At 43.5% G+C, this 21,751-nt stretch overlaps 1 protein-coding gene across 1 annotated transcript in view; it reads left to right on the top strand.

Moving 5' to 3' along the window:
* Nucleotides 1-438: 438 nt before the first annotated feature.
* BEND4 (BEN domain containing 4) overlaps nucleotides 439-21,751 on the top strand; it is a 22,368-nt gene continuing 1,055 nt past the window's right edge. The window contains exons 1-4 of the mRNA XM_010858918.1: nucleotides 439-466; nucleotides 2,020-2,586; nucleotides 15,871-15,962; nucleotides 18,721-18,961. Of these exons, the coding sequence (XP_010857220.1) occupies nucleotides 439-466; nucleotides 2,020-2,586; nucleotides 15,871-15,962; nucleotides 18,721-18,961 (928 nt within the window). The remainder of the gene's footprint in view (nucleotides 467-2,019; nucleotides 2,587-15,870; nucleotides 15,963-18,720; nucleotides 18,962-21,751) is intronic.

The following is a 21,751-nucleotide window of genomic DNA, read 5'->3' as shown; positions in this document are numbered from 1 at the left end:
GGCATCTCGTTCTTTCGTTAGCACTCAAAGTAATTGTGGTTAAAAAGCAGGCCTGTGCCTAATATTTGTGGGATTCAGGGTGAGGATACAAATGCTGTAAACTAAGATACTATTTTAGGTATAAGAGTCCCCGCATGTATTCAGTAAATACTTCTTGAGATACTGTGCTGGCCCTCAAGCTCGAGTCCACTCATAGAATATACAGTCTCTTAGGTCTCTGCTGAGCTGAAGAGTACTGGACTCTGTGTTCTGACTTGTCATTTTTCCTGAGGGTTTAGGAATGCTAGCATTTTATAGATTTGGGAGATGTGAGGGGTGCTTCCTATATGCTCTGGGCCTTAGATAAATCATTAAATAATTAGAAAAGGAGACTTGAACCCCCTCCCCCTGATATCTTAGTTACTGTAGGAAGACTAGTAAGAAAAAACAAAGAAGAGCATGAAGTACTGCATGGAGGTTTCTGAAGGTTGGTTTTGCTGGTCATTAACCTGGGTTTTGTAGAGAAACCAATTTTCTTAAGTCACAATTATTCTGGTTGGTTGTCCCCAAAGAAACCCTTGAGCATCTCACCATTTTTCACTTTTAAAGGTCTTTTGTTCCTCAGTAAAGATACAGCTACACAACATTTCCAGGGACAACAAGCAACTAGTTGTTGTTTCAGTCACCGAGTCGTGTCCGACTCTCTGAGACGCTGTGGACTGTGGCACGCCAGGCTTCCCTGTCCTTCACCAGCTCCCGCAGCTTGCTCAATCTCACGTCCACTGAGTCAGTAATGCCATCCCACCATCTCATCCTCTGTTGTTCCCTTCTTGTGCTGCTTTCAATCTTACCCAACGTCAGGGTCTTTTCTAACGAGTAGGCTCTTTGCATCAGGTGGCCAAAGTATTGGCGCTTCAGCGTCAGTCCTTCAGTGACGTTATATTTCTATAATAAACAATAGATATTGGCATCTAGAATCTACAGTATTTTGTTTGTTGCCACTATTTTACATAGAGGGGAGAGGAAATAAGAGGCACCCTCATTGCCAAATATAAACCCTAAAAAAATATCTCTCTCTGGGTATTTATAAATTGCCCATTCTGGGTGGTGGTCTACAAAGAGAATGTTGATGTAGCATTTACGTTTAGGGTGAATTTTCAAAACCCTTGGACTGACAACATTGAGTCACATCTTCACAATACTGACTGGGGCGGGGCGCGGGGGCCTTTCCATATTTTTTCTTTTTGAGGTGAACTGATTGCTTTCTATCCGTTTTTTGCTTTCCACTGATTGACAGTTAACATGCTTTGGAATACATTTGTGGAAACTGACTGGCCCTGTCTGTGCGTGCCAGTTAAGAGATTTGGTGGGAGAAGCCCTGAGAAGGGCCTTGTTGCTTTTCAGATGCTACTGCTATAGATCAGGCTAAGGTATCAGATACAGGAAAGGATTGCCAGCCCAGATGGTGGATGACAAAGTGTTGCTTTGGGGCTCCTCCTCATTTGCCTCAGGCCCACTCCTTGTTTTTTCTTAGGTGTTTGTGAGCACTTCACAGACACCTCTCGTTCTTCTCCAGTTTGCATCTGGGAGCAACGTACTCTCAGTGGGGATTGTATCAGCTGATTAATAGCAAGGGCATGAGGGCACTCCAGAAATAGCAGTAATGATTGCTGTAAGCTCCGCTGTCAATGAGGAGTTGAGTCTGCAGGGCTGGCTTGATTCATTAGAGTGAGGATGTTAATGAAGCCAAAGGTGTGAGTCCAGAGCTGTGCAGGCCAGCCAATGCCATTGAGAGGGGAGTCTCTATTCAGTTCCCCAGTCCCATCCAGCCATTTCCCAGAATCGAGTTGGGGTGGCTCATCAGGAGTGACAGGAAGCTGTGCGTCCAGGTACATGTGGATTCACTATGTCACACTGTTGTGCGGCAGAGAGTAGAAGTCCATGTTTCTGACAGTTTCGAATGTTGAACTCCAAGTCGAGGACCCTCTTTGTCCCTTGTCTTGGCTGTGAGTCTCTGATGTGTCTTCTCTTCTGTTTCAGAGAGTCGTATGATCTTGGACGCTTTTGCTCAACAATGCAGCCGAGTCCTTAGCCTCTTAAATTGTGGAGGCAAACTTCTAGACTCCAACCATTCTCAATCCATGATATCTTGTGTGAAGCAGGAAGGCTCAAGCTACACTGAAAGACAGGAACCATGTCCTGTTGGCAAAGGGGTCCACAGTCAGACCTCAGACAATTTAGACATTGAAATGCAATATATGCAAAGGAAACAACAAACTTCTGCATTTTTGAGAGTTTTCACTGACTCCCTGCAAAATTACCTGCTCTCAGGGAGCTTTCCAACTCCAAACACCTCCTCGGTCAGCGAGTACGGCCACCTGGCGGATGTGGATCCTCTGTCAACATCCCCCGTGCACACGCTAGGTGGCTGGACCTCCCCAGCAACATCTGAATCCCATGGTCACCCATCATCATCTACACTGCCTGAGGAGGAGGAAGAGGAGGAAGAGGAAGGCTACTGTCCCCGATGCCAAGAGCTGGAGCAGGAGGTGATTTCACTGCAACAAGAAAATGAAGAGCTCAGAAGAAAGTTAGAGAGCATCCCAGGTACCCTGCCCTGTTACTTAAAAGCCACTTGCTGCCCATTTTCCGTTGTCCCATTTGTGTGTGTGTGTGCATGTGTATATGTACGTGTGGTTTCTGTTGTTGTCTGTTGGAACCAGTGATGTAGAAAAGTTGGAAAAGCAGGCATGCGCAGTTTTAGTCTGCCAGCGCCAAACGAATTTCAGGTTGAGCTACTAATCCTGTCCTGTGTTTAAGTCACAGTCCTCTAGGGTATAGACCTGAAGGCCATAGTCCTATTAAAAGATGTCTCCATTGATACAAACATGATCCCAAGGTGTAGTGCAATGAGATTGAAATAGGCCATGTGCTGTGGGCTTGAGTTTTCTTCAAAAAGTGATCCTGTTCCTTTTAAATAGCTTTTGTATCTGTAAAGATTTTGATATATGTGTTTTATCAGTCTGTGATAGAAATTGAAATGAAATGACACCTACAAAGGCAGCACTCAGAGAACAAATTGTCTCTTCTATTCCATTAATCTCTCGCCTTTCTTGTTAAGTTTCAACAGGTGTGGTTTCTTTAGCCTCCAAACTCCCCTTAAAGTTAACAAGCTACTGTGAACTAAAAGGAATAGTTCAAAGATAGGCTAGTTGGTGAAGGCAATGGCATCCCACTCCAGTACTTTTGCCTGGAAAATCCCATGGATGGAGGAGCCTGGTAGGCTGCAGTCCATGGGGTCGCTAAGAGTCGGACACAACTGAGAGACTTCCCTTTCACTTTTCACTTTCATGCATTGGAGAAGGAAATGGCAGCCCACTCCAGTGTTCTTGCCTGGAGAGTCCCAGGGACAGGGGAGCCTGGTGGGCTGCCATCTCTGGGGTCACACAGAGTTGGACATGACTGAAGCGACTTAGCAGTAGCAGTAGGCTAGTCCCAAACCAGTTGTGCTCCTGGCTAAACATGAGGCATTCACTGCCTCTCAGAGACACTAGATTTGCAGAGTAGTAAAGTCATCTTTATGGCAAGATCTTCTGTGGGTTGCAAAGCCATTTTTTCCTTATTTGGGAAGGTTCTGATTTTGTATATAGCTTTGACTTCATTACTACATGTCTGTGGCTTTGCAGAGAGACTGGCACGATATTGTAAATCAACTATACTTCAATTTTTTTCAAAGAATATATAGCAATGCTAAATAAATAAAAGACAGTAAAACCTTTTTTTATGGGAACTCTGGCTGTCCAGTGGTTAGGACTCTGCTTTTATTGCCAAGGATTTGGGTTTAATCCCTTGTCCAGGAACTAAGATCCCGGAAGCTGCAAGGAATGGCCAAAGAAACAAGAGACAATAAAACCTTTGTAATCATGCAGCCCATTGATAAAAAATTTTGAGCATGTATCCACCAGTGTACACATCCATTGATTATTTACCTGCATGTAATACTATACTAATATATTATGTTCAAAGTAAAGCATACATAATACATTTAAAATTTTTAAGGCTGATCCATAAACAGAAGTTATGTTTTTTTCCTCATTCGATGTCTTTGCATCACAAAATTTGGCAGCTTATGTAGAAAGAAGGAAATGTTGACTAAAGTTACCCACTTGTTTATTAGAAGTGCCAAACAAAAAGTCTACTTTGCTCCTGTCCTTTCATTTAAAGCATTTCCTGGATAGTGCTGAGGTTTGGCTCAGAATATCTTGGAGTTAGATTGAGTGCAGTTTGTCCTTCTGGGAGACAAGCAAGAGGTGAAGTAAATCCATTCTTGGTTGTTGCAGTTGAGCTCTGGAGTTAGATGCAAAGTCTTGGCATTGTCCCTGCCAGGCAGACTGATTACAGGAGAGAGACTGGCGGAACCCAGAACAATGCAGTAGAACCAGAGCCCTATTGGTTTCTCCTGGTCAGAGAGATATGGGTGCAGCTAACAGACTGAAATTTTACAGCTTTCACAGTTGTGTGAATTATGATCCATTAACTGTGGGTTTTAATACCAAAAGGGTATGTCACATCTCACTCCCCACTGCTGTTTCATTAGGAGAGAACACGGTGTCCTGGGGTCAGCCAACTGCAGGTTCTTGAATTAGCCATTCAGCACTGTGGGTAGGGGTTTCATGGTGCAAGGATGGGTGACTCGCACGCAGAGTACTGCTGCCCAACTCCTCATCCTGAATCTGTGGCAAGCTGTCTGTCCTTGGTAAACTTACTCAGCCAATGTGGGGTTCACTCCACCTGCTTTTTCCTGAATCTGCACAGGTGCAATGTCTGTGTCAGGAGTAAATCATTGCTGGCCTGCCACTAATCATCCTTTTCGACTGCCCAGAAAAACAAAAATGCTGCAATTTCTTGAGTCCTCTTGATGGCCAGACATTGAATGACTCTTGCTGAAAGTAGGCTAATGATCCCCACTCTTAGTGTAAACACCTACCACTGCTGCTATAAAGAGTCACCTCCAGGAACTTGAATGATTAGCCATTCTACATAGAGAACCTTGATTGCTTTAATTAGTCCATTTGTTGTTTAGTCACTCAGTTCTGTCTGACTCTTTGTGACCCCATAAACTTCAGTACCCCAGGCTTCCCTGTCCTTCACCACATTCCGGAGCTTGCTCAAACTCATGTCCGTTGAGTCAGTGATGACATCCAACCATCTCATCATCTCTCATCCCCTTCTCCTTCTGCCTTCAGTCTTTCAAGCTTCAGAGTCTTTTCTAATGGGTCAACTCTTGCCCATCAGGTGGCATTCAGTTTCAGCATCAGTCCTTCCAATGAATATTCAGGTTTGATTTCTTTTAGGTTTGACTGGTTTAATCTCCTTGCAGTCCAAGGGATTCTTCAAGAGTCTTCTCCAACACCATAGTTCAAAAGCATCAATTCTTCGGCGCTCAGCTTTCTTTATGGTCCAGCTCTCACATCCGTACATGACTACTAGAAAAACCATACCTTTGACTAGACAGACCTTTGTTGGCAAACTAAAGTCTCTGCTTTTTAATATGCTGTCTAGGTTAGTCATAGCTTTTCTTCCGAGGAACAATCGTCTTTTAATTTTGTGGCTGCAGTCACCATCTTGCAGTGATTTTGAAGCCCAAGAAAATAAAGTTCGTCACTGTTTTCTATTGTTTCCCCATCTATTTGCTGTGAAGTGATGGGACTGTATGCGATGATCTTTGTTTTTTGAATGTTGAATTTTAAGCCAGCCTTTCCACTCTCCTCTTTGACCTTCATCAAAAGGCTCTTTAGTTTCTCTTTGCTTTCTGCCATTAGGGTGGTGTCTTCTGTATATCTGAGATTGTTGCTATTACTCCAGCAATCATGATTCCAGCTTGTGCTTCATCCAGCCCAGCATTTTGCATGATGTACTCTGCATATAAGTTAAATAAGCAGGGTAACGATATACAGCCTTGATGTACTCCTTTCCCCATTTTGAACCAGTCCGTTGTTACAGGTCTGGTTCTAACTGTTGCTTCTTGAGCTCCATACAGGTTACTCAGGAGGCAGGTCAGGTGGTCTGGTATTCCCATCTCTTTCAGAATTTTCCACAGTTTGTTGTGATCCACATAGTCAAAGGCTTTAGCATAGTCAGTGAAGCAGAAGTAGATGTTTTTCTGGAATTCTCTGCAATTTGATCTCTGGTTCCTCTGCCTTTTCGAAATTCATCTTGAACATCTGGAAGTTCTCAGTTCACGTCATGGTGAAGTCAGGCTTGGAGAATTTCGAACATCACTTTGCTGGCGTGTGAGATGAGCACAGTTGTATGGTAGTTTGAACATTCTTTGGCATTGCCTTTGGGTTTTGAATGAAAACTGACCTTTTCCAGTCCTGTGGTCACTGCTGAGTTTTCCATATTTGCTGGCATATTGAGTGCAGCACTTTTAACAGCATCATGTTTTCGACTTGAAATAACTCAGCAGGAATTCCATCACCTACACTAACTTTGTTCGTAATGATGCGACGTAAGGCCCACTTGACTTCACACTCCAGGATGTCTGGCTCTAGGTGAGTGATCATACCATCATGGTTATCTGGGTTTTAAGATCTTTTCTGCATAGTTCTATGTATTCTTGCCACCTCTCCTTAATATCTTCTGCTTCTGTTAGGTCCATACCATTTCTGTCCTTTCTTGTGCCCATCTTTGCATGAAATGTTCCCTTAGTATCTCTGATTTTCTTGAAGAGATCTCTAGTCTTTCCTATTCTATTGTTTTCCTCTCTATTTCTTTGCATTGTTCACTTAGGAAGGCTTCCTTATCTCTCCGTGCCGTTCTTTGGAACTCTGCATTCAGTTGGGTATATGTTGACCTTTCTCCTTTGCCTTTCACTTCTCTTCTTTTCTCAGCTATTTGTAAGGCCTCCTAAGACAGCCATTTTGCCTTTTTGCATTCCTTTTTCTTGGGGATGGTTTTGATCACCACTTCCTGTATAATGTCACAAACCTCCATCCATAGTTCTTCAGGCACTCTATCAGATCTAGTCCCTTGAATCTATTTGTCACTTCCACTGAATAATCATAAGGGATTTGATTTAGGTCATACTGAAGGAAATCAGTCCTGAATATTCATCGGAAAGACTGATGGTGAAGCTGAAACTCCAGTACTTTGGCCACCTGATGCAAAGAACTGACTGAGTGGAAAAGACCCTGATGCTGGGAAAGATTGAAGGTGGGAGGAGAAGGGGGATGACAGAGGATGAGATGGTTGGATGGCATCATCGAATCAATGGACATGAGTTTGAATAAACTCTGTGAGTTGGCAATGGACAGGGAGGCCTGGCATGCTGCAGTCCATGGGGTCACAAAGAGTCAGACACTTCTGAGTGATTGAACTGAACTGAGTTGAACTGATACCTTAATGGCCTAGTGGTTTTCCCTGCTTTCTTCCATTTAAGTCTGAATTTTTGCAATAAGGAGTTCATGATCTGAGCCACAATCAGCTCCCTATCTTGTTTTTGCTGACTGTATGGAGCGTCTCCATCTGTGGCTGCAAAAAATACAATCAGTCTGATTTCAGTATTGACCATCTGGTGATGCCCATGTGTAGAGTCATCTCTTGTATTGTTGGAAGAGGGTGTTTGCTGTGACCAGTGTGTTCTCTTGACAAAACTCTATTAGCCTTTGCCCTGCTTCATTTTGTTCTCCAAGGCCAAATCTGCCTGTTATTCCAGGTATCTCTTGACTTCCTACTTTTGCATTCCAGTCCCCTATGATGAAAAGGACATCTTTTTTTGGTGTTAGTTCTAGAACGTTTTGTAAGTCATCATAGAAACGTTAACTTCAGCTTTTTTGGCATCAGTGGTTGGGGCACAGACTTGGATTACTGTGATATTGAATGGCTTGCCTTAAAAATGAACAGAGATCATTTTGTCATTCATGAGATTGCACCCAAGTGCTACAGCATTTTAGACTCTTGTTGACTATGAGGGCTACTCCATTTCTTCTAAGGGATTCTTGCCCACAGTAGTAGGTATAATGGTCATTAAATTAAATTCGCCCCTTTAGGTCCATTTTAGTTCACTGATTTGTTAAATGTCGATGAGTTTAGTTGCTTTTAGCCCAGACTGAAACTCAACTATATAGGTAGAAGTCACTTTGTCCATTACGTATAGTGAAAAACAGTGTGAAATGCAGGAAAGACCAGCTATTTTTGATTACTTGACTCATGGATTCATTGCCTAGGGACATGAGTGTTGGGCGTCAGGTTGAAAGTGCCACTTAAGATGAAAACTTGAATCAAAAGGACATCATTGCGCTCTTGCCCTCACCCCCAAGCTCCATCTTTGGCTAAACACAAACCAGACTGTAGGTGATCACCCAAGAAACCAGTCTGGCTAGCTGTTCTGAGCTAGTATCCCTTTGGTGTTGGGGGTCAGGGGAATCTGTTATTTTTTACCCATATGAAGAAAAGTGTGGCAGATAATGTCTGGTTTTGCACATAACAAGAGTATTTTGCAAGCAGTAACTTTCCTGTGAGACTTGGGGTCAGTTTTCCCTAAGCGGTGTCCATGCTTCCCAGCAATCACAGTGGGCCTTTGTTATCCTAGAGGCCAGTATATTTCCGTGGAAGGACCTGGGGCTTTCTTTTCATAGGATCTGCCCTTGTCTCATAGGATCACTCTTCCTGCAGCCAAGCAGGTGGATGAGTACAAAGAGGAGAGGAGCATGCAGAGTGAGCAGAGGGAGTCAGGTGCAGGACATGATGGGGGCACCTGTCGTGGGTTGCAGTAGGGGCGGAGTTCCTCGGGCACGTCCCTCTCTCCAGAGTCATGCTGTTGAGCAGCTCTGAGATTCCAGTTTCTTCTTGTTTTTCCCCAAAATAAGGCATTCATACCTGGGAGTAGTTCTTGAACTAAGAATTCAAAAGAAATGAGTCTATTTAGTCTACAGGGGGAAAGTACTTTTAGCTATAAGAGGGGGACAAGAAGGCAACAGCCCTCACCTCAAGGAAAGAGACTGGGAAGAGGTGTTCTTTCCAGCACCACCTGAGACAGCCTTTGTTTATTGTATTATTTGTGAAACATCCAACAAAGTTGTATTGAGTATCAGCTACATGCAAGCGAGGGGCTTCTAGAAAGTACTCTGTAACTTACTTTCCAGAGTTATTTGCAGGTGTAGGTAACTTAACATTTTATCCCAGGAGGTAGCATTAGCACATTTTCTTTTGTATTAGAAGTTACACTTGACATTACACTAGATAACTACATCACACTAGAAATTACAGAGTCTTTGGAAGTTTTTTTTTTTTTTTTTTAAGAAATAGGTTAAAAGAAAGAAGTCACAAAAGGAGGATACTGGGGTCAGGGATACAAAGAGCTGAGAAGTTATTAAAAGAAGAAAAATGATGGGCAGACATCTCAGTGGAGAAGGTATTAAGTTACAGTAGTCACTTTTATTTAGAAAGCTTGCAGTCAGCACTGGTTAAAGGGAACTCATAAAGGAGATGGGTATAAAATACCATATTTCATCTAATTTCAACCTTCATTGAATGTAAGACACACCAATAGTTTATGTTCCATTAAGAAGAAAAAACACTTCAAATCTTAATTGCCCTTTATAATTGTCTTTGAACACCAAGTTTAGAGATTTTAAAATATGATAAAATGTTGGTATTAAAAACATAATATATGGTAATTAAAAAACCACTTCCAACAGTACTCTATACAAAATAGATAACCAACAAGGATCTGCTATGTAGACCCAGGAACTGTGCTCAATATTATGTAATTACCTATATGGGAAAGTAATCTGGGAAAAAAATACATACATATATATATATATTCATACATACACACACACACATTTATATGTAACTGAGGGCTTTCCGGGTGGTGCTAGTGGTAAAGAACCTGCCTGCCAATGTAGGACATAAAATTGCAGGTTTGATCCTGGGTCAGGAAGATCTGCTAGAGGACGGTGTGGCAACCCACTCCAGTATTGTCTGGAGAATCCCATGGACAGAGGAGCCTGGCAGGCTACAGTCCATGGGGTCTCAAGAGTCGGACACGACTGAGTGACTTTCACTTTCATGCATACATAACTGAATAACTGTGCTGTACACCTGAAACTAACATGATATTGTTAATCAACTACAATAAAATTTTAGAAATAATGGTAACTTGCAAAGTAAAATAACTATGACATTAAAAATACCTTCAAATTTTCTAAGTGCAGATATAGGGAAGGTAGACTTAACTGTTGATATTATTAAAGAACATTCTCCTTTTTTAAATGTACATTTTTTATCATCTCAATTTATCTTTATAAGTCCAAAAATTAATGTTCACATTTTACAGAGCTAGTTTATTACCCTCTTCCACCCTCAAAATATAGTCGATTCTTGTTATTCACTGTATTCTATGCAGCCTCAGGTCGCAATGTTTTTGTCAACCAATCAATTCATAACCTCATTTTAAGTATATTTTTGTTTAAAGGGGCCTTGTTTAATATATAGTGCTGGTCAGTTGACACTGAAGTCACAGTCCTGTGCCTCACATCTGAACAAAGCTTATCTAATACACGTCTCCCCTGGAAGCGCGTCCCAGCCTCGTGCTCAGGACACTAGACAGCACTTCAGCCCTGCGTTGGGACCCACTTTAGCAGAATCACCAACAGGAAAAGCACGAAAATGAAAAGCATGGCACTAACTAGACCATGAAAAGAACCCTCACTGTCATATGAGGGCTGAAAGAAGCGGGCAGAACGTATCCGTGCTCAGCCTCAGCTGAGAGTGTGTGATCCCAGCAGCTCGGGTTTCTTGGTGACCTGCCAAAGCCCACCAGTGCTAATTTGACCATTACAGATTCATGTCAGTGGGTCGTGTGCGCTAAGTCACGTCATTCGTGTCCGACTCTGCGGCCTATGGACTGTAGCCCACCAGGCTCCTCTGTCCATGGGATTCTCCAGGCGAGAATACTAGAGTGGGTTGCCAGGCCTTCCTCCAGGGCATCTTCCCGACCCAGAGATCGAACCTGAGTCTCTCGTGTCTCCTGCATTGGCAGGTAGGTTCTTTACCACTAGCACCACCTGTGAAGTCCATTAGCGAGTAGGCAAATGTACAGAGTCTGCAAATAATGAGGATCAATTGTACTAACTCACAAGGCTACACGCTGGAGAACTAGCCTTGAATTACGCAGTCTGATCTTAAGGATATTCTAAGAAGGTTTTAAAAAGATAAATCTGTCAGTTTCTGGATAACTAGTTTTGCAAGAACAAAAAGCCCCTGGAGAAGCTGCAGTGTCTCTGTGCTAGTGCCTACCGTGCTTGCACTGCCCTCCAGCTCACACGCACCAGAAGTGCCTGTGGGAGAACGCTCAGGTCGACTTCCAGTCCTGACAAACACAGTGATCACATTTAATGCGGGCGTTCTAGGGAGAACGAAGAGACACAAATATGTTCTGAGTAAAAAAAAATTAGATAAGTGACAGGAACAGAGGAGTAAACAATTGAGTTCTTTGACTTAGGATTTGGTAAAAGTCACACCGCTCTTGCTGTAAGCTGTGAGAGAGACTGTGGGACACAAAAGAGCATGAGCCGAAGAAAATGGTTTTAGAGTCAAACCTGGGCTTGGATTCCTGCTCCTGCTACTTGCTAGCAGTGGTTTGGGCAAATTGCTTAACCGTTCTGAGCCTCAGTTTCTGTTTTCTGTAACATGAGGTTAGTAATACCGGAATGCTGAAGCATTAAGTTCATCAAGTAACAACGAAGTGCCTGCAGGATCGTCTAGGAAACACTCCGTACAGAACAACCTTAAGAGACCGAGAGGGACACTGTCCTGTGCCTGAGAATACAGAAATCTTAAGTGGTTTTCTTAGATTGGTGGTGGTTGTAAAGAGGTGGTAAAGAGGTCAGCGTTCAGTTAGTTACCCGGGTGGGGAACTTCAGCTCCATTCATAAGCATCTCTGTTCCTATTTCATGTCAGTCTTCTGTCCTTTGGATTCCACCTCGTATGTGCCCATCGGTATGGAGTCCTCCTCTCTCTCCCCACGGCTTTCATCCACGCCTGACTCAGAACGTGGCCTCTTGCAGTATCTGTTCAATCCCAGGCTCTCCCAGTTGAAACAGCCCACATCACCCTCTGCTGAATGCCTCTTTGCTTCACGTGGTCCACGGAGTAAATTCCAGCACCTGTAGTGTGGCACGGCATGATGTCCTTCACTACCCGCGTCTTCCTGTTCATTTTTGGAGGCTCACCCCTCAGTTCCCACCATGCCCCGAGTGCTCCAACCCCTCTGGACAATTTATGATTCCTAAACCTCCATGCACTTGCTTCTGCGTGCTCAATCACTCAGTCATGTCTGACTCTGCAATGCCATGGACTGTAGCCTGCCAGGCTCCTCTGTGCATGGAATTTTCCAGGCAAGAATACTGAGGTGGGTTGCCATCTCCTACTCCAGGGAATCTTCCTGAACCAGGGATTGAACCCACATCTCCTGCACTGGCAGGCAGATTCTTTACCGCTTGCTTCTGGTCTTCCCTTAACTTCTGCTGTCCCTCCAGTCGAAGGACATACCCTCCCTTTTCCCCACTTGAGGAGCTCCTACTCATCCTTCAGTACCCTAGTTGGGTGGCACTTCCCTAACAGACCCGTCCCCCAGTTCCCAGGCAGAATTGACCACTTTCTATAGCACATCATGCTTGCTTCTCTTGAAGTCAGTAGCAGGGCAAGTTTTTACTCTTTGTCTCTCCTGGTGTCTTGGTACAAGGAGAGGCAGGCCATGTAAGGTTCTTGAGGGCAGAGACTTAAGTCAGAGTCATCCTTGATTTCCAGCCCAGTTTCAGGTATGTTCTGTTATAACATCTATACATATCAGTTAAATTAATCAGAGACAGAACATTTTCATTATCAAGAGAACAGCCATGTGTCTGTAGGCTGAGTAATATTTAAAGCTCACTGTTTATTTCTAGATGTTTACAATTCAGGAACTTATACTCTCCAGAGACAGTGTGAGTAGGACAGACACTAGTACAGCACACAGATGGCATGCTTGTCGGGATGGTAAATAATTTCATTCTCCCTATAAAACAGTATGTGCTGGATTTCGAGTAAATGTTTTGAGTCTTTAAAAACAATGATATGGCAGAGTAGATTAAATAATGCAGAATGAACAAGAAGAGAAGCTGATCAAGACGTTAATGCAATGATCTGTCAGGAAAATTAGGTACTTGACACCCAAGCATCCTTAACAAGGGCAAAGAGAGCAGTTTTCTGTGAAGAACCTTACTTAACAAGCCTTTCAGACAATCAGCAGCCAGAGTCGATTCCAGTAGCTAGACCTGAGCTGAGTCTTGTCCTCAGTGCTCCTGGCTTCAGCCCTGCGCCCAGATATCAGCCCGCAGGACCCACTTGCCTTCAGCAGAGCCCCATGGCGGGTAAATGCAGGTGAAATTCTGTTTTCTTCCAGAATGTTTGGGTCAACTGGCCTTGCTCAGAGGTTATCACTGCTCCTGAATATTGGGGATGTAGAAATGGGAGAGTCTGCCTCCAAGCTTACACAGGCAACACTGAAGGTCATAGATGGCAAAGGAAGAGGAGATAACAGTTATGTAGACATTCTTTAAACAACTTTGAAGTTATTATGGTCCATGCCCACTGTAGAAATTTTTTTTTAATTGGTCTTTACAAGGATGGTAAAGGATAAAGTTTTTAATTATTTTAAATTAATTTTTAAAAATGATTTTAATTTTAAAATCATTTTTAATTATTGACACTTTGGTTTATTTCTTTCCAATCTCTTCTCTTTGCACATAATTATTTTTTAACACGGTTGAGGTCACACTGAATATTCAGTTTTATAAGCATTTTGTTCTTAAAACATTTTTTCTGTAAACATATGTAAAATATGAATAAAGTAGCAAAAGGAGTTTCATTCAAATCCTAATTAGTCGGTGAGTATTTACAACTTTTACTAAAACTTCCAAACTAAATCCAGAATAATACCTCACGCAGGTTGCTTGGCAATGCACTGACATATATACAGTTGCATTGCTGCTACTGAAACCCCTATATTTGGCAATGTACAGAAGAGACAGACACAGAAGTTAAATGGCATCCCAAAGGCCACACAGTTAGTGAAAAGCCAGAACTCAATAGCAAACCTGTTTCCTGTCTCCATTAGCTTCTCAAGTCTTCTACGCTTTTCCTGTAATCGATTCCCGTTGCCAGAAGATCCACTCTGACTCACTGTGGCGTCAGCAAGTGGGTCGGATTGTCTGTTTACGGAACAAGTGGTTGGACTTTTGCTTATGGACTCTAGTAATATGGGAAGTACCGTTTGTCATTCAGTTAGCTTGCTCAGACTCTTCCATGAACTTTGCACACCTGGGCAGAAATGGTATGGTTTAGAAAGTGGAGTTTCTAGCTCTCAGTGACTCAAACTCCCTACTCAGCCATATCCAGGGTAAAAGTGTCCATCAGAACACAGAACTGTTATCCAGTAAGTGCACCCCTTAAGAGGAATTTGGGCGAGATTTGGCAGAATTGTAAATCACAGGATTTAGTTACATCAGGATGGACTTTAAAGTGAGTTAGGCTTTTAATAGAGTGGTAAAATTAGAGATACTTGACAGGTTTTATTGAACTTTGGCTTAGTAAAAGTCCTGCTTCAAACTGAAACACATATGCCTTCTTTTTGTTGACTTTTGTGGTTGTCCCCAAAATGCTTCTTTAATTTGAAGAACATATTCAGATGACTATGCAAGAGTGACCTGTGACACTGATGTGTAAGACAAATCTGTAAGGATGTTATTTAAGAAAATATTTCTTGGCAAGAAGAAAAATTTCCTAACCTACTTCTACTCATTCACATTCTCCCAAAGGATGTTGATACAGTGATTTCTTATGTTGCAGTGTAATGTCACCTAAAAAAACCCAGAGCTGTTAGCAGGGGATAAAGATGATAACTTCAGTTTGCTCTCTTAAAAAAAAAATGTGAGAAAAAAAGTGAAGAAAGCTCAGTGATAATACTTTAAAATTAAGGTTTAGGTTAAATATTTACTATTTTCTCTAACGTGATGAAAACATTCTAAGAAAACACATAGCCAGGACAGATAATGCCAGTGATCCATGTCAGTTAGGTTATTAACTAATCTACTGAGACCTTTAAAAGCAATTAGTTAATACTCCAGAAAGGGCTCTAATATAAATCTTAAGATGTAAGAATTATTTCTGCAGTGGTACAAAAATATGTCAGGCTCCATATTGGGCTCGTGTGTTCAGTTTTATTGTAATTATTTGATAACTCTATAAGACTATGCCTCAAAAAATATAATACAACAGTTAATGATATACATACTGACTGAATCTGAATTGGACCAGATCAGGTGAGTGTCTGGAGAGAGGATGCGCTACATGGTCAGGCATGTCCATGTCAGGAAGCAGGTCTAAAGTGCATGACTTACTGCTTTCCTGAAGAACTAGGGATGAATGGCACTAATAATGAGCATTGTATCATCGATTTTAAATGAGTGAAACATCACAGTCTTCAGTACCTTAATTTTCAAAAGCACCATTGGGTGCTCATGTTACAACTTGAATCAGAGAAGACATGTCTGTTCTGTGACTTGTTCAGTGTGCCATCATTATTATTGACCCAAATTCATCTTAGAGTCAGTTTGACTTAAATTGTGCTGAACCCGAATATTTTCCCCAAACTGTAGCATCTGTTCCATGTTTACAAACTGAAATAACTGCGGATGTCAAATGAAAGAAGATTCTGTTTCCTTTAGAAAATCTTTTTTTTTTAGATGTTTACATCAAAAATCTTTTTAAACCTTAAAAGAAAGCTTTCTATTTTCCCAGCACAGTTCAGCTCATGTGCAATTGTTGCAATTTCTTCCACCCAGTGCCCTGCCAGACTGTCTTAGATTACCTGAAGATGGTGCTCCAGCACCACAACCAGCTCATGATCCCACAGCCAGCTGACCAGCCGACCGAGGTAGGTCTCCAGTGGCAAGGTAAACGGTATACCATGTGGAAGGGCCCTAAGATGAAGCATCTCGGTTTTTAACCACCTATACACCAGAACAGATTGGCTAACAGAAGACCTGGGAGACTCTGAGGTTTATGAGTGAGGATATATCCTGCAGAGAAAGGCCATGCATCATGAAGTACATTCACCTCTGTACTCTGAGGGCGGGAAACAGAAGTTCAATATTGTGGGCAATATTCTTTTGGCTCAGAGGGACCTGAAATGGGAGAACCCACCTGTCATTCCCTCAGGCAGAGACAGTGTTTGTTCCAAGTCTTCCCACTCTGAAAATCAGCCCCTCTTTGATGCTCCCTCCCTCCCTCAACGGTTATCTTTTCTTTCTCCTTCCGTCACCCAGAGCACCCTGCGGCACTTTCATCCTAACACCACAACGCATCCTGCTCCTTGAAGGGTAGGTTCAGGCCTCAGCCCTGTTGCCTGTCATTGAAGGCACTTGCTGAATGGTAACCTCAGTGATCAAACCCTTGAAAGACTGATCTGTCTTCATTTCTCCAGTCTCATTTCCGTTTGCTCTGCCCCCACCCTGCCCTGTCTGTAGTCTGGCTCCACCTCCAGTCCTTGTCAGAGTGCTCTGAGAGAGCTGCCCCCTCCCCACCCCAGGCTACTCTCCCAGTTGTCCCGTCCAGGGCCCATTTCCCAGCCCTCATCATCCCCAGAGTCTCGCCTCTCCTCCCTGCTGCACCTGCTCTCTTTCTCTAGGCCTTTGTGTCAGGACTCCCTTCTGGTTCCCCATTCCTTTCTCTTTTTTCCCCTTTCTTTCTCTCTTTATTTTATTTTTGACTGTGCTGGGTCTTCGTTGCTGTGCATGGGCTTTCTCCAGTTGAGGCAGGTGGGGACTACTCTTCATTTTGGTGTGTGGGCTTCTCATTGTGGTGGCTTCTCTTGTTGCATCTCCCAGGCTCTAGAGTGTAGCTCAGTAGTTGTGGCTCATGGGTTTGGTTGCTCTGCAGTGTGTTGAATCTTCCCGGACCAGGGGTCGAACCTGTGTCCCCTGGACTGGAAGCACAGAGTCTTAACCCCTGGACCACCAGGGGAGTCCCTGCAGTAGTCATTCAACAGATATTCATTGCACCTGCTGTGTGACAGACACTGTTCCTCATTAGTATCTGCCTCCCCGTCCCCCAGCCATAACCCTCTGTTGCTTATCTTTGTGGAGGACGTCTTGTTTCACCTGGGAATCGGCAACACCTCAGTCCCCTGTAGCCTGGCTCACGGGATTGGTTGCCTAACCCCCTTGGTCTTACGTCTTTCAGCCTCGCTTTCCTGTCTGCACTGCCACACATGCCAGTCAACCCTCTGTCTCGCCCCTCCTGCCATGAAACAGCAGTCTGGGCTAAGAGGCCCTTAGGAACCTCCGGGCTCCTGCCCGTCTTTTGATCATATGTAGGACACAGCCAAGGGCTGGTTTATGCTCCCAGATACTCATAGTTTAAACCTATGATAGCTTAGTTCTTCCTCTCAGTTGAAGTAACTTGCTCAAGAAATACCAAATAAGGTGCAGAACTAAGATTCAGTTCAAACCCAAACTGACTAAATTCAAACCTCAAACGCTGTCCCTCAGTTGCTTTCTATAAAAAGGACACTCAGTCGCACGCCTGCTACTTTGCGGGAGTATGACACTGCGGTGCTGAGTTTCTGTGGGTATAGTCCAGTGACAGTTTCATAGCTGTGTCTGCTGTCTCTTCCTTTCCTGTTGGCTCCTGTACCATTTGCCCTCCTCAGACCTTGTGAACAGAGCACTTTTTAAAATAAAAACCTGTGAGACCCAAACAGTGCCAATTTATAACCTATAGTAAATTTGCAAAGTTGTAAAACTGAATGAGTTTCCCTTCTTTATTTTGTACACCTTAATTACTGGGGAAGAAGTACATTAAAACTGAGATCATGGGTTAATTAATTTGTCCTGGACTGTAGAATTTTATGGACAACCAGAACTAAAATAATGGTTGTGTAGGTGCAACTGACTAAACATGGCTTATAAATGTTACAGAAATTCCTGTAATTAGTCCCATTGAAGCTATTTAGCCTGGGAATTTTATAGCAGACATAAATTATAAAGGTGAAAAGTAAGAAAAATTTTGAGTTGATAAAATAGTGGCATTTGCAGAAGCTATAATTTGAGGAAACTTGTTTTGCATTATAATTAGTGATTTTTTTTCTGTTTCCACAATTCCACTTTTTTTAAATTCACTTTTTAATGCTGTTTCACTGAAATGCAACAGCTATCAGATATTAGGTACATTAAACACACACAAAAAAGACCTTATGGAAATAACCCACCAGCGTCATTTCTAAAAGTACTTAACCACCAGCCAAAAGATGAGGAGACCTGTTTGATCACACTCTTCAAAGTCATTTTTGCATATTTTAATAGATTGAAAAGGAAAGTTACAGGTTATATTTAAATGGTGTTTCCTGTCATTGGATCTTGACACGTTTTAACCTACCTGTTAAAATGCAAGTTATAAATAGCTCCTCTTTCAAAGGTGTTCATTAAACCTCATTGGCTCTTGTTATAGAAAATGCAAATGTAATTTGAAAAGTGCCCGTTTTGAGAGTGAGCAATTACTTGTGCTCTTCAGTACCCGGTTCATTGTCAGCATAGCCACTTGGTTAAAAAGCATGTTTGCCTTTGAAATGGAGATCGCCTGGGCTGCCGGCTGGCCAGCTAAGTAGGTAATGAGAAAATGTTTCGCTTTTCCAGGGAAGCAAGCAGCTGTTGAACAACTATCCTGTCTACATAACGAGCAAACAGTGGGATGAGGCTGTAAATTCTTCAAAGAAAGATGGGAGGCGGCTCCTTCGATACCTCATCAGATTTGTTTTCACTACCGATGAGCTTAAGTACTCATGCGGCCTTGGAAAAAGGAAAAGGTCAGTGCAGTCAGGAGAGACAGGTCCTGAGAGACGCCCTCTGGATCCAGTTAAAGTAACATGCCTCCGAGGTACTGCATCCTTCCGCTCAGTGTCCATCTGTGATCTCATTTCACCGCATTGGCTGTGGCTCCCCGTGCAAGTGTTCAGCCTTGACTGTATTTTGGGTTTTTTCCGCTGAGACTTTGTAGGCTTCATGTAGCCCATCTCTTTGGTATCGAGAAGTTCTTTAAAAATTCTTTGTTTGCTTTAGCGCTTAGTGGCACATAAGCACTGCATAGCACCTCATGTTTCACGCTTTAAGTTCAGATTTTCTTTGCTGCCTGGGAAGGCCACCTCCAGGAAAGCTGGAACACTGGGTAAAGCACACAGGAAAAGAAGACAAGGGATTTTAAAATTTACCCCGTTTTCATTTGAAGCCTATGGCACCCTCCCCCAGTCTAGCTACCCTTGTCGAGAATACTTGCCCCTGCTCCTTAAATTTATTTAGTTAATTTTCCATAGGCCTAAAGTATTTCTCGCCCAGTCAGATTCTGTTCTAGTTTTTTTTAAGTTTCCGTATTTAAAAAATACTGCTCAGATAACACCACGTCATCAGTATTAAGAGCTGATTACTCTAGCTGATGCACACTACGGATAGGCCAGGCAGAGGGTGAGGAGGAAGAGGCCAGATGTAGATGGTTGACCGGGTGGGTGCAGATCAACACAGACAAGTGCAAACGTTACAACGCCAGCGTAGGCTCTGTTCACACCTGAAAAGTCCGTATCAGAGTGTTGACTTGTATACAGTTCAAGAGTGATTTTATTGCTTGGAAGACTTAATAATGATTTACTCCTGATAGGAATCAAAATATTTCCTGGTGAAGAAGTCACAGTGGAAAAACCTGATCACTGAAAAGGCCTTCCTCATCAGAAGGACACTCACTCCCGCACCCCTGTCCTGACGCCCACAGTGACTAGGGTGCCTGTGCAGCATTCGTTAGCAACAGAGATCCCCAGAGCCACCCTGAACTTCCGACTGAGCGGGTCTGGGGGGGAGGACAGGAGAGGCGCGCATTATTGCACCTCGCAACCTCCCCAGGTGATTGATCCAGGTGGCCCAGACTTGACAGGCCACCTAGAATGAAGATGCCAGCATTATGGACAACTTGGCGCAGGTGCGCTGGAGCGCCCCCTGTTGGCCAGTCTAAAAATTCCATTTAGAGTGTCTGGGTGATGGACATTTCCAGTGTCTGTCTTAGCAAACTAGCCACACGTTCCTTTATTCCCCAATATCGTCAGAGCAGACAGAGGTACCAGAGGGGTGGTAAGCTTAGCAGGGGGAGGGGGTCTGCTGAGAGCGTGCTCAGTATGTATTCAGGAATTTGCCGTGCGGCTTGTGAAGAATCAGGATAAGGGGGCTCACTGTCCCTTTCCATAAATCCTTGTTAAACATTTTACATTTTAATGAGCAAGTCTTTGAAACTGAGGGATTAACTTACATCCCAAAGCACTAGTGTTGCTGCCCTGGGAATGCTGCCAGGCCCGCTGGGACACCGATGCAGCCCAGGCTGCCCAATCAGAACATGTACTCTCCAACACAGGAGAGCTGCGCAGGACGCACAGGCCTCCCCTGCCCATGGGTGGAGAAGGCATAGGCAGGAACTGCTGATGTGTCAGGGCAGCTGGTTAGAGCCCTTGTGTGTGTCCCAAAGGCTGAAATCTTGGGGCCTTCTTTGACCTAAATGGGATTCCCTTCCTGAAGGCTGAGGTGTGATGACTCCCAGGGTGACGTCCTTGTGGTCAGCAAGTGTAGGAGGGCCAAGGAAGTGGCAGATGTTTGGACACTTGAGGGATGGAGAGCAGGGTGCTTCAGGGAGTGAAATCAAATTCTAGGCGGGCCTGTTCCCTGGGGTGGTTTGACTCCAGCAGGAAGAGAGGGGTCAGGGATGTGACAATGCTTCCAGTCTGTGTAACAGAATGACCTCTCCTTTGAGCTTGTAATCATCTGGTACAGTGTTGGAGTAAGTCCTGTCACAGCAGTGGGTGCTAAGAAGGGGGCAGTGTAGGTATCACAGAGCAGCACGTTCTCAGAGTGGCAGGGCTACAGCGCCCTCAACAGTTAGCCTTGATTTCTGCTCACAGGCACCTTTCTTTCATTTCTTTATGTTCCTATGAGAATGGGGCATCTGGACAGAGGTAGGGGAACTTCTTAAACAGTTATGGAATACTTGTAAACACTTGAGGTAGGAGACCTGAGAAAGGCAGAGAGGAGGAGAAAACAGAATCCCTGACTTGTGGAGCTCACAGCCTAGCTGGAGGCGATCTGAGGACAGTTATAGTTGGGAATAAGTGTGAACACAAGGAAGATAATAGGGAGAGATCTAGCTATGTGAGCCCTAGTGGTCCCATTTGCTTTCTCTCTGTTCAGCGTTGTAGTGACCATGACCCGGGTTTGAGGATGTAGGTGTCCTTCGGTGTTTCCTAGGCTTGCACCCCACCATCAGCCATCTGGTTCCTGACGATTTTGCAGGATGAGATGCTGAATAAACACAGTTCTCAACCCCAGCGAAGGCCACCGGAGCTGGGACTTGAACGAGATGAACGAGTCTCTCACCTCAGGCATGAAATTGAAGGGAATGCCCCTGTTTATCTGCTAAGATAGACACAGTTCAGTTCATGAGATTTTTCTGGTCCAAGTTCTTAAAAGCATCAGCTTCAAAGGGCAAATAGGATCAGGGTTTCATAAATAAATTTCAGACAAATCCAATCCTATGACCAGAACCGTTGTCTTATAGAGGGAGCAGTGCTGGAGAAGAAATGATGTGTAAACAGCAGTCACCCTGAACTTTGAATCAGCTGTGCAAAAAATAAAAAAACAC

Source organism: Bison bison, unplaced genomic scaffold (assembly GCF_000754665.1).
Source record: "Bison bison bison isolate TAMUID 2011002044 unplaced genomic scaffold, Bison_UMD1.0 scf7180017864451, whole genome shotgun sequence".
NCBI classification, from domain to species: domain Eukaryota; kingdom Metazoa; phylum Chordata; class Mammalia; order Artiodactyla; family Bovidae; genus Bison; species Bison bison.
This window is presented reverse-complemented; position numbering and strand designations above follow the sequence as displayed.